Source organism: Leucopleurus acutus, assembly GCF_964270905.1.
Source record: "Leucopleurus acutus genome assembly, chromosome: 9".
NCBI classification, from domain to species: domain Eukaryota; kingdom Metazoa; phylum Chordata; class Mammalia; order Artiodactyla; family Delphinidae; genus Leucopleurus; species Leucopleurus acutus.
The window spans coordinates 63,844,058-63,857,897 of NC_139144.1; the positions used below are offsets into that span (position 1 = coordinate 63,844,058).

Genomic DNA, 13,840 nt, shown 5'->3' on the forward strand with positions numbered 1-13,840 from the left:
ATTATGGTTGGTTGTCTTAAATGTCTTAGTTTGGTGGTGGAGAGTGTGGGTTCCCTTGGATTGAATTTTCATCCCAGCGCTTCTTAACTGTGTGACCCGGGGCTAGTTTTTGTGCCTCAGTTTCCTGAGGGGGCTAATAATAGGATATGCCCCCCAGATCGTTGGGAGGATTAAATGAGAAAGTACACATGAAGTGTGTAGGTTGAGACCTGCCTCGAAGAAGCCTCATTAAATTGAGCTGCTGTAATTCTCTGGGAGAGAACGAGGTTCATGCAGAGATTGTGAGGCTGCAGGTCAGGCAGATCTGGCTGAATTCCAGGTCCACCATTTATCACTTGGACAAGTTGCTTCACTGCTCTAAACCTCAATCTTGGTCTGAAAAATGAAATTCTCATACCAGACTCATCTCCCTGCACTGTTGGGAGGAATATATAAGATGAAACAACGTAAAGAAGTATAACATGGTCATGGTCATGTAATGGTTTCAATAAATTCATTCATATTCATTTCCTTTCTCTTCCGTGGGAAGTATTCTCAGCTCTATTATTTTGGGTGGGGAATGGGGTCACAGCTAAGTCAGATGGCCTATGTCTTCCCTGTGTTCTTAGGCTCCGTGTCAAAGGAGACTTCTGACAATAGGGAATAGTGGTATGAAAAATCTACACTCACAAATAATATAACAAATGTTTATATGTGAGTTTAAAATGTATTGTTTTGGCTACAGATTTTTCTTCCTAATTATATTCGGTATCAGATAATATTAAAATTAGTTGGCCTTCCCTGAGTAACACAGACTGGCGATGAATGGAAGAGATAGAAAAGAGAAAACTAGCCGGTACTTAAAAAATATTGCTGTGGGTAATCTGCATGTGAGTAATTGGAATTTTATCATCAAAGATGTTCAACCACTTCACAAATAATATTACTGGGGGGGGGGGTGTTGGTGGTGCTGGGATGAATTGGGAGATTGGGATTGACATATATACACATATGTTTAAAATAGATAACTAATAAGAATCTGTTATATAAAAAGTAAACAAAATAAAATTCAAAAATAATAATAATACTTATTGAGTACTCACTATATGCCAGACATGCTGAGTAATTTATACACAATATCTAATTAAATCTTCCCCTAAATGCTATCAAGTAATTGCTGTGGTTCTCACTATTGCAAATAAAGATACTGATGGTTAGAGAGGTTAAAAAAATCACTCCAGTCACTTCCTAAATTGATTGTTCAGCTTAAATGACAGAATGGTGTAGAGTGGTCAGTTTTGACCTTTTCTTGTTACCATCTGACTTCATGACACAGAACTTTACAACGAAGAACTTTAAAAAGCTTTAGAGCAATATTGTTCCAATATCTTGTAATTAGGAACCATGTTTTAATTTGTCTGCATGGCCCTTAGTAATCCTGTCCAGAAATCAAAGGCCTGGTTTGGTACAGTTATGCTCCATGTCCTGCAGTAATTTTGAGAGGAATCTGGGACAATAACTGCAAATACAGAGAACTTATCCTGTGGAATATTTAACACGGAGGGGACTGTACTTAGAGTAATATTAACTATCAGCCCTCTGGTTTTACGCTTCTTTTCTATTCACACCCCACACTCTGGGTTTGAGTCCATTCATACCTCCAAGTCTACAACTGCAGCTCAGACATGTCTCCCCATCTCCAGACTTAGAGAGCTGCCATTGAACCTTTTAAACATAACTGAACCGTTTGTGTCCTCTCCACTAAAGTTTTTGATTTATTAATTTATATTTGTCTAAATAGCTTTCTTCTGTCTTGGACTCCCTGTTCTTGGAGAGTAGTGTCTTTTTCATTTTTATGTCTTCACACCTAATGTAGTTTCTGAAGAATAGCAGTTTAGTAATAGGTATTTGTTGAATGAATGGGTGCTCTTGATTGATTATTCACGATCCGAGAGAGCAGGAACCACGCCTAGCCTGCTCACCACTGTGTCCACCCTCTTCCCAGCACCCTCTTCACATCACGTGGCGCAGGGTGGCTCTACTGAAGAGCCTCTTACCTGGGTGAAGGACCCATGGGCATCCTCACCACACCAGAATCTCCAGGAGATCAGGGAGCTTGTCTCCTCCTATGTCACTCTATCCTCACTGCCCAGCACAGTGAAGGACTCATCAGAGTAGGGACTCAATAAATTATTGTTGAATGAACAACTCCTCTCATTGAATCCTCCACTTTTCCCTCCTGTTGAGACAGAAAAGGTGAAGGCTAAGACCTATTATTTTGCGGTTTTTTTGAAGGCACAGAGCAATTGCCCTAGTGTTTTATAAAGAAGGTTGGTAATATTTCCATTCCTCTTTCCATTGGCCATTGTGTCACAAACTAATTGAAATATATGTCTATCCCTGAAATATCCAACTAGGAAAGTGAGGATCTGGTACATATTCCTTTTTGCCCACAATTCCAGTTCTCTGCTGGCCAGTCTACATTCCCGTCTAGATCCTCTTTGATGTGACATGGGACCCCCTTGCATAGTCACCCAATGGCAATTTGCAAGTCTCCAGATGCAGTAGAGAATAAAATTTTAAAAATTCGTTGGGGGATATCTCTTTTATTTTCCAAGTTTGGGAGAGGGTCTTGGGGAACATGCACAAAGACCAATTTTTCCATTATGACAAGCCCACCATCCTAATTGCGAATCCATGGCACTGCTTTTAAGACACTTCCATGAGGAAATCTGTATTTAATGTTCCCAGAGTTATAGCAAGTCTGGATTCTTCCACCACAAAAGAAGAGTGACAGTCCCAGGTCAGGATCCACCAGGATGTCCCCTGTTATCTCAAGTCATGTCTTAACACAAACACACAAAAATCCTTCATGACTAATCTTACTTCCATTATATTTTGAGAAGAAATAGATACGGAATGTTCATCAAGGGGGATTTGAGAGTGGATGTATTTCAAAAGTGTACCAGGAAGAATGCCAAAATAGTTGGGAATCATTGCTCTCTAATGACATATCTCAGGTCTTCTACATGTTTATCCAACTTTTTGTTGGGAGTGCTGACTACTCAAAGGCTGGAAAGAAAAACAGCCCTTGTGTCTCAGCAGATCACACACCTGTGATATTCCTGACCAAGGCTGCTGCACAAAGGCCAGTGTGACCCATGTTATACTTTACTTTCTTCTTTAACAAGAACACTAATGGCACCAGGAATTCCTCATCTTTTCCATTGTCTGTATCCAACTATCTTGCTGAGCGCTGAAAAGATATTTCAGTTTTCCTTCCTTTGCCTTTATCTGTCACCCCAAAGATTGTGTTCATTGTTCAGTGATGTGAAATACCTCTGGCGTTGGCATTCCAGGAATGTATGTGGACCAGGTAATGAAGTAGCAAAGGATCAGTAGGCGGAGATGGAAACGGAGAACTGGAATTCCAAAAAACAATCCGTGGGTGATTCTGCTGCTGAGCAAAACCTGGGAATCCTGACCTCCAAATCTAGGACTTGGCTGGATTCTTGCAGGCAATTATGATGGGTCCTTTAAGGCTTTTTTGGTTCTTACGCGATACTCCAATATAGAGTCTCTGAACTTGCTGGGGTCCTCTTCCCCTTCCTGACGTTAAAAGGATGCTGGTTCTTTACCATCTTTCCCTCAGAGTTCTCATTGCTGTATTGCCTTTTTCAAACTCTGGAGAGAAATAAGGTCCCTGATGTGGCACCTTGGCGATTCTTGTCACATTATAAAAGTCATCCCCAGAAACTGGCAGGTGAGAATACAGGGAATTCTCACCTTTCTGGTGTGATGGGGTCTGACATAAGATGTAATACAGTTCACAAGATTGGGTGCAGGCGTATACAGAGCTTGGGTTCTCCGGCTTTTTCATACATTTATTCCACCATAGATATCTTCCAGATCAGGGGCTTTCCAACATTTTTGACATTTGATGTTGTAAAATATATAGTACCGTGTGTGTGTGTGTGTGTGTGTGTGCGTGTGTGTAGCTGAAGCAAAGTTTCAGATGAACTAGTACTTCCTTTTACTATGTGTGAGGGACTCTATTTTTCATTCTATTAAAAATATATTGATTAAGTTCGCTAGACTAAATTTGTATCACAATGTGTAACCTCGATCAAACCTGCACTTAGAAAAATATTCATACTGTTCAGATTTAGCAGGAGTTAATACGTTTATACCATGTTAGTAATAGAAATAATATCTGGTTTCATCAGCTGCTTGCTTACTTTGAATCAGGAAGTGAGCTAATCACTTTTCATAAATGATTGCATTTTATCTTCACAACCCTATGACATATGTGTTATTATTCTCACGTTAACGGTGAAAATCTGAACCTTATGCGGTTGCTCAGTGTCAGTTGTTGGATATGAAAGGTCTGTTCTGCTTTGCCTTTGAATTGAGGTTATCCTGTAATCAAACTAGAGCTTCTAGCCCTAATTACAATCAATGAATCAAGAACTTAATGAGCGCATGCCCCGTGGACACACAAAGAGGATTAAACATTGCCCCTGCTCACATAGAGTGTACAAGCTAGTCAAATCTCTACCTTAAATAACAATGTATGGCCTAAACAAGATTTTGAATATAACATAATATCTAGACAGTGAAAATTTAGTTGACAATTATGTGATTGAAACAATAGGGCTGTGACTTCAGAGCAGCATGATGTCACTTTAGCCTAGAGGGACCTGGGAGGCTTCATGTAGGAGGTGGCCTTAAAGGACACATGAAGTTGAAATGGTAAAGAATAGAAATGAGGACATCTCAAACAGGTGGGGCAATGCAAGACACAAAGGAGGATGGACGTGCAGTAAACAGGCTTAACCAGGGATGTATTTCTGTAGAGTAGAAGTTGTCTACCCTTGCTCCTCAGAAATATCTCAGGAGCTAGGGCAGGGATGGGGGTGTCTTGGTCTTGGCTTACCACACCTGTCTTTACCAAGGCCAGAAACATTTTCATGTGCACACTAGCTCCCAAGAAATCATTTGAACAAAGTGTACTGATGCTTTTTTAAAAAAGTGGGTGAGGACCATTTATATAATGAAACAGGATATCAGGTTGGAAAAGTGGACTAGACATTCCATACATAAGGCCTTGGGTGCCCAACCAAGGGGCAAAAATCTGAGAACTGGCTTTGTCCACCTATGTCCATTATCTCTGTGCCCAGGGGCAAGTGACACGACTTTGCTGATTCTGTTTCCAGCAAAATAAGAATCATGGGAATTATTACCCCTTACCTGGCAACCAGGGCCTTGTATGAGACCTCTAGTCAACTTTTCCATGATAAGTTCCTAGGAGTAAATAAGGTGAATATGTGAAAAGTGTTTTGTAAATTCTAAAGTCCTATATGATGTCAGCAGTTGTTTTTACTGTTAATATGGAGAATTTAGACCAATGAAAAATTTTATCATTTATCAGATAGTAAATGAGAACCGTGAAAGGTGTTACTCCAAGGGATTGGTGTGTTGGAGTAGTTTGGGAAGATTAATCTGGCCTTGGGAAATTAGCTGGCAGGAGGAAGGGTGAACGGGGGTGATTAGCTTGGAGGACAGTAAATTAGTCAAGATGTGAAGGCATAAGGGGAAATCAACAGAACCTGGAGACTAACTTCAAAGGGCAATGGCCAGAAAAAGAAGGAAATATGAGAAATATATAATACCTTTTTTTTTTTTTACAAAATGCTTTTCACAGTCATGCTCATTTAACCAGAGAAGGCTCAGAGAGTTTATTCACAGGAAGTTTCAGAAATGTTCTAGATAAGGCTGGAAGGAGGGGGTAGTGTTTTGGAAAGTGTTTCATTATAGACACATTGAGTTTTAGAGGACAATGGGATATCCAAGTGAAGAGTTTTGGTGGGCTGAAGTGCAGATCTGGTAGTTTCCATATAGAGGGGACAGGAGGCGGAGAAATGGGCTCTACAAGACAACGAAGAGGTGCAAAGGGCTGAGGAAAGGTAAGAGAAGGGAGGGCTTGTAAAGCAGACAGAAGAATAGTTAACACAGTGTGAGGAAATCCACGATAGCTTGGGAGGGCGGGGCAGCCAGAGAGACAGCAAAGAGGATAGTCATTCGACCTCAAGAAACCATGATACTTTGTAGGATCCTTATTTTACCAGAAACTAAGAACCTGCAAGGTCGTGTTACTTACCCAGGGGCACAAAGCTGATGGACATAACTGGACAAAGTTGGGCCCTCAGACCTAACACCCTTGGATCATCTTCCGAATCCCCTTACCAGGCACCCAGGGCCTTGTATGAGATGAGATCTCTAGTCAACTTTTCCAACCTGATATCCCAATTCTTTTTATCAGTGGTTTTTACACACTTTTTTTTCTTTTTCCTATCTATCTATCTATCTATCTATCTATCTATCTATCTATCTATCTCTCTATCTATCTATCTATCTATCTATCTATCTATCATCTATTTATTTATTTATCTCCCTCCCTCCTTCCCTCCCCTCCCTGCCACCAGCCCGGGACATCTCCCTCCTTCCTTGCCATGTAACCCACGCCCCCAGCCAGCAGGTGGAGCCACACCTTTCCCTCCCTCTGCCCCTTCCCCTCCTGGAGGTGCCCCAGGGGCATGCGCCTGAGCCCTGGGGCCAGTGCTCGACTGCTAAGACCCAGGCTGCTTCCTGTCAGCTGGGGAAGAGGTCTTTCTTTTGAAACATCAGTGTGCTGTGTTAAAACGGTATCTCGTGAGTAAATATTAAAACATATGCAGCTTCAGATGGTAGAGGTGGGGGAAGGACTACAGCAGATTAAAGAGCAGGTGCTAAAGAAGGTGAAACATTCCTTGTCAAGTACCTATTGAAGAACTTTGCTTAGGAAGGGAAGGGAGCAGAAGTCTAGGTGGGGCTTTAGAGTGAAGAAGGGTGTTTTGTTGTTGTGTTGGTTTGGGTCTCCAATTTGGGAAGAAAGACTTACATACATGGCTGGGTCTCTGCCAAGATTAGAGCATCATGTTATATACTTTAGTATGAGAGGGCAGGGTATAGACCCTCCCCTTCCTATGCTCCTGGTATAGCGTTACTCAAAGGAAGAACCTGAACCTTGTCCTACTTTGGGTTTTCACTGGAAGCCTGATTAATAAATAGGGTCCCGGGCTTCCCTGGTGGCACAGTGGTTGAGAGTCCGCCTGCCGATGCAGGGGACACGGGTTCGTGCCCCGGTCTGGAAAGATCCCACATGCCGTGGAGCAGCTGGGCCCGTGAGCCATGGCCGCTGAGCCCGCACGTCCGGAGCCTGTGCTCCGCAACGGGAGAGGCCACAACAGTGAGAGGCCCGCGTACCGCAAAAAGTAAATAACTAAATAGGGTCCCTGTTGGAAAGGGAGGATACCCCACACATACAAAACATCTCAGATTCATCAAAGACAACTCAGTAACAGGTCCAAGGGGAGACAAGCTGCAGTAGCTTTGAGAAAACAGGAGGCCATGCTTGAACCTACCCTGACCCAGCTCCCTGGATGGCTGAGGGCCCCGGGACCAAGAGGGCTGGGTGATTAAAGCAAGAGACCCTTATCAGGAGCTCGAGCACTCTGCCCTCTCTTCAAAATGCGAACATGTTTTTCGTTATAAGCCAGAGACCCACAGAGAGGTGATGAGAGAGAGAAAGTAGTCCCAAGGGGCAGCACACATGCCCAGAAGATATTTGATGGAGGTCAAAGGTGGGCCGGTGCCACCAGGTGGGCCACAGAGTAGAACATCAGCCGCACAGTGCTTCATGGGAGGTGGCATTGGCGTGGGCAACCTGGGCATGGGAAAATGACGGACAAGGCACAGGCAGCACCAGGATTGGTAGATGAAATCCCTTCCTTCCATGCCTTCAAAACACAGAAAGCGAGAGGCTTGAGGTCTTGCATTTTGCGTGGGAAGGAGGAGGACTGGACTTAAGAACAAACCTTCATAGAATCTATAAGCTGGGGGAGCCAAAGAGACCATTTGGTAGCAGGCATGTATGTAGTCAAAGAGGAAAAAGATAGTAGAAACAGAAAAAAGAATACTTGGGAAAAGTATAAGATCTCAGAGAGACGAAGGAATTGGTGGACAGCAGAGTTAAAGGCATTGGTCTTGGAAAGAGGTAAGCAAACCTGGCCACATACAGCTGGGAAGGGATGGGGATCACTGTACTGAAAAGAAAATAAGCTAAGACAGTCTCTTAACTGGCAGACTGAACTCTCTAAGGCAGGCGATGCCATGGGCGGCACCAAAGTGTCATCCTGGAGGCCAGAACCAGTGCAGTGTGAGGAGACAAAGACCAGTGTGATCAAGACAACCCCTGAGGGGCATCAGTGAAGGACGGTTGTACTGCAGAAATGGTCCGGTTGAAGTTTGATATGCAGTGTATCTCCTGAGCACACAGATGGAAGACATGCCCTGGAACGTTTTCCTCCTGAACTGTCATGAGGATTTTTAAAATAATTTAAAACTATATTGAACACCTATGATGTGCAAGGCAGGCTGCTGAAGTGGTCCTCACAGTGCATAAGGTGAGGCCGAAGCTCTTGAGGCTTCAGAGTTTAGAAGGAGAGGCATGGCAGAGATTGCTGGGTGCCTGACCAACATCCATTTTCTCCCTCTTACATATTCAGGACCTGAATTTATTCCAGGTGGCAATATACTCTGATAAAAAGGATATATTTAACAGCTTCTCTGAAATCTAGAAGTGGGCAGTGAGATGTAAGTATAAGTCATTGGGTGGGACTTTCATAAATATTCTCTAAAGGGGTCTGATCAGGTGGGTGGGACATTCTTTTGCCATCCCCTTTCCTTCTTCTTCATTGGAATGAGGACACAATGGCTAGAACTCCAGCAGCCATCTTGGGCCATGAGGTGAACTTGAGAATGGAAGCCCCATACTAAGGTTAGAGGAATAGAAAGGTAGAAGGAACCTAGGCCTCTGGTGCCTTTGGACAGCCATACAAGTCCTACTTTATCTACCACTTCTTTTAAATGAGCGTGAAATACATCTTTATTTTGTTGAGGCCACTTACATAATACACACACACACATACACACTAATCCTGAGATTAAATATGAGATTCACATAACTCAGCTAAAAAGAAGAGATGCTTAATCAATTTGAAAGGCGTTAATTATTAAAAGGGTTCAGAAAATAGAAATACCTCTCATGCTGGGAGGTAAGGGAAGCATGGGGTCAAGAAAAGAGCAAGGAGGTAAGGTGTCCTGACCTCAAGCCTTCTGGGTGTTGTGTACAGTCTCTCTGAGGCTGCAATAAGAGGTTAGCAGTGAGGCAGATTTTGACCCAAATCTGTCCGACTCCAAGCCTTCCTGATCAATTGTGCTCTCTATTCTTTACTATTTCCTCTTCCATTGGAGCGATACCTTAAGAGGTAGGATTCTGTAATGCATTGCATCTGTGATATTGGTATATGAATGAACAATTCATATGATTTCTCAGGGTTGCAGTCAACCAGGAACAGGGAGGCCCCTGTTGGGGAAGAGAACTGACACTCTGTCCTTGGTGAGTGTAAAGGTGGCAGCTGGGTGATTCCCATGCCAGAGGTCATCAGTGGGATCTGAAGGATAATTAAGCCACAGGGATCAGTCCCACACACCCTGATTCTATCAGTCCACTGAAGGAGAGAGCACACATCAGATCTGTGCATCCAAATTATGGAAGAAATTTCATTATCTCTAGGGTCTGTGCCTAAAAATCCCACTCTTGCTTGAATTCCTTACAAACAAAGCTCTGAGATGAGATGCTTCTTCTGAACGTTTGCTTCTTCCCCAGACATTCAGCCAGCTGCTTTTCTTCGCAGCTCTCCCATATTGCCAGAAGGGAGACAGGAGACTGCAGCTCCTGTTGCAATCTCTAGTTCCAACATGAGTTTGTGACCCTCGGAAGACTGCGGTTTTCAAAGGTTGTCTGGACCAACAAGACACTGAGCAGGCGCAGTGTGGGTCACCTTGGAGCAAGGGTGTGGGAACGCCGCACCTATTCTGCTAATGACCAAACAAAACTGCCTTAGTTTGCTTTCTTTCTTTTTTTTTTTTTTAAACCAAACACAACAGATTCTTCTAGTTCCAGGTGCTTCCTCACTTTCGTGCTCTTTGCTCAGACAGGGTGAGCAAAGATCTGACGCTCAGCGTCTGAGGGGCCTTAACGAGGCCGGGCAATCCTGGACACAGTCCCAGGGAGGGCAGGTGTTGTGCGCGGATTCGACGAAGCAACCACGAGTCACTCCCGTGTCGGCGACAGACAGGGGACAGGCGGCTCTCTACCTAAGGCAGACTTCTCTCTATCCCTGGAGGGCACATTGCCTCCTCTTTCCCGACTCCTTCGCCCCGGCCCTCGCGGGGTGTGAACGGGCAGGTGTTAACACACCCGCTTTGAAGGGCGCGTCCGTCACCCACCGAGTACCGCGCCAGCAGCTGCTGGTACCCTTGCCCCTCGGAGCGCGGCGGCCGCGCGCGCCATAGGGCCGGGCGCTTAAGGCAGGGGGAGCTGAGGGACGGGGGACACTGAGTCTCTCGGCCTCGGCTCAAGAAGCCCCGTCAGCCGCGGAGGGGCAGGACCGGGCAGCTCTTAGCCGAACTTGGGCAGACTGAAGCTGCCGCCGCCGCGCGTCCCCCATCGTGGCAGATAGCACGGGCGATGGGGCGACCCCTTTCCCGCCCCTCGGGGCCTGGCCACCAAGAGGTCGCCTCCTCCCCGGTTCGGGGCAGGGTCTGCCGGGCGCGCCCGCTGCCCCCGCGGTGAAGTGTCTTCCCCGGCCTGCAAGGCCGGAGCAAGAGCCGCGGCCCCCGGGACCCAGGGCGCCCACTGCGGGCGGGACCCGGGCAGTGCAGCCCGTGTCCCTGAGCCCGGATGACTGCAGGCGACGGGAAGCCGCCTCCACCTCCTCCCCGCGTCAGCCGCGAGGCGCCGTCGGGCCTGCGCCCGCTCAGTCGATGCCCGCGGGGCGCACAAGTGGGCAGCGTGGGCGCAGCCGTGGAGCGCGGACCCCCTGCCTCGGCCCACCCAGCATCGCGCGGTCCCGCCATCGGTGGACCCATTTCTACTGGCCTCACCAGCCTTCGCAGCTGTCCCCATCTTCCCCCTGGAGGCAACCTACGCACGAGGGCATCTGGAGTGAGGTCACTGCCACCTTGATTTTTATCTTAGAAGAGTCTCAGTTCTGCTTAAGAGGGTGAGCTCCTTTGCGCTATTCAAGTAGGGTTTAAACTTATACTCACACAGAATTTAGCCTCTAATCGGCCAGACTTATTTAAACGGCACAGAGTAAAACCTTCCAGTTTTAACATCCACTCTGGTGTTTGCTGGAAATTTGCCACCGAATTTCGGCGCGAGCTGAAGGTTACCAGGATTTATCATTGTTTCCCCAGGATGTTTAACCCTCATGGGCACCTCTTCTTTCATTTAAGATACTTAAAAAAAAAAAAAAAGAAAAATTTCTTGTAAGCACTTTGGCCATTTTGTTTAAGAAATTTGTTTTATCTCGCCTGGTTTTGAAATCCAGAACTATGTCTGAAATGGGGTGGAGGGAGTGTTGGAGACAGAAACCAGCTGTGTACCAGGAAATAATAAGTATCATGCAAAAATATCACAGCTAATAGATGTCCTTTACGAGTGGAAATATCTATGTTTAATTGCTTTAAAAATGTGGGTGGAAAACCACAATTATACATTGTGAAAACAAACCTGTACAGATAATTTCTGAACAATACAAAACAAGTGCTGAAAATTTTTTCTCTAGGATTGGTATAATTATTCCAAAATTATGACACCACCTACCCAAATATCATGTTGCCCCACCTGCAAATCCTTGAAGAGGAATAGTTCCCGATCAAATGCATTTAGACTCGTCCTTAATAAAACGAAAGTTGCATAGCTTTTTATACTGTTGTACACCCTCAAATGCATCTTCCAATATCATTGTCAGCTTAGTGTTATTCTCGATATTTAAAATGTTCAATTCTTCAGAGATACATTATATATAAATTCCTAATAATTGTAAACACATCATTTTATTCATCTTATTTTTAATAACATGCATTTTTATAATTACTGTACAACTGAAGTAGACACTGAATTATGCTGTGTGCACGTCTTTATTCAACAGTATATTCTTAGACACCTTGTTCAAACAAATTAAGTGAATTTAAAAGAAAATAAAACATGAAAAAAATAACCTTCCAGTAGAAACAGAATCACAGTGCTTTACAGACAAAAGGAAAGGAAAAGAAGTTCTCATAGGAAAAGAGATTTATTATTACATAGAAAATTCTCACAATAGTTGAAACACACTCCAGAAACTAGTAAACACCTTAGCTAGAGTTGTGCCTATTACTCAGCCCACAAGCATCTGCTTTGTCTTAATCAGAAGGGGGAGGTGAATGACCACTGTTTATTTTCATTTTCCTCATTAATTATGAAAAACTGCATTTAATTCATCTTGCATGGTGAGAGATTGGCTGCGCAGATGTAAGTCGTAAGGGAAGTGGCTGTCGGTGGGCAACCTGAACATGGCACCCTGCCCAAGGGGACCCCTGGGTGGCACTGCACAGTAATGCATGCCGTAATTGTAATTTTTGCCATAGTCCAAGGTTTCTTCTTGCTTCAGGGAAAATATCCCATTATAGTTAATTGGGGGAGGACTTAAGGGACCCTCAAACTGAGGGCTGGCACACTCAGGGGAAGTGCTTTCATAGAAGGATTCATACGCACTGCAATAATTGTAGGGTTTCATGGACTTGGAATTATCAAGAGTTCCATGCCCCGGGGGAGGGGTGAGCTCAGGGCTGTGGTAGGGCGGGTAGAAGGTAGAGTAGGGTGACCTTGTGTGGTGTGCCGCCTCCCCACCCTGACCCATCAGGAAACTCCTGGCATTGAGCTGCAAGCAGCCTGCCACCAAGTTTGTAGTTGGCTGGGAAAGACCTTTGCATAAGTTTTGGACGAACGTGAGCAGATCAGGTCTCTTGCCGATTCTCAGAATTTCAGAAAGTGCCCAGATGTAGTTTTTGGCCAGTCGTAAAGTTTCTATTTTGGACAGTTTTTGGGTTTTAGAATAACAGGGGACCACTTTTCTTAAATTGTCCAGGGCGTCATTGAGGCCGTGCATCCTGTTCCTCTCGCGCGCGTTAGCTTCCTGTCTCCTGAACTTGACCCTCTCCAGTCGGAGCTTGGTCGTCTTTTTTTTCCTAAGACCCCTCCTTCTGGGCAACCCATTTTCATCTTCCTCTTCCCTGTCTTCCTCCTCTTCTTCTTTCTCAGTCTCTTCTCCAGGGGCCCTTTTGATGCTCTTTCCTCGAAGGACAATCTGTTTGGAAAAGCTTTCTGGTTTCTTAATTTGCTTCTGGTCCTCGCATTCTCTAGAAAACTTTCTGCACATCTGGGATTCTGGCATTACAACTGACTCATCAAACGGTAGTGTTAACATGGTTCTCTAATCTTAAATTACCTGAAAAAATGCCAGCACAATATTTAAAGTGTTTTCATTTTTAAAGTTTATACACTTAAAGCATATTCAATGACTTAATCATAAGAATACAAAAACATGAGAAAAAGACTGATTTTTACATTAAATAAAATTTTTGAGTTTGTGCAGCCTAGTAATTATTAAAGAAAACAATGACACATGCAATAGGATTAATTTATACCAAATTATCAAAAGAAAATAAAACAGGAAGTATTTATTGTAATACCACCACCACCTCCATTTCTCTTTGATTTTAAACTGATTTTTAATACACGAAAAGGACAGTGAAATTCAAACAAATGCAAAACATGATATAGCAATGCAGAATTTCATTAATTCCAATTCCCCTGAGTGCAAAATGAGAAGAGGCACCAGTTTTTAAAATAAAAAATGCTACCTCTCCA

At 44.2% G+C, this 13,840-nt stretch overlaps 1 protein-coding gene across 1 annotated transcript; it reads right to left on the reverse strand.

Annotated features, from left to right (window-relative positions):
* Positions 1 to 12,383: 12,383 nt before the first annotated feature.
* Positions 12,384 to 13,397, reverse strand: NEUROD6 (neuronal differentiation 6; the record flags this gene model as incomplete). Its single annotated transcript, XM_082847086.1, has 1 exon — positions 12,384 to 13,397. The coding sequence occupies one exon, from the start codon at positions 13,395 to 13,397 to the stop codon at positions 12,384 to 12,386; it is 1,014 nt and encodes a 337-aa protein (XP_082703212.1).
* Between the last annotated feature and the right edge of the window lie 443 nt (positions 13,398 to 13,840).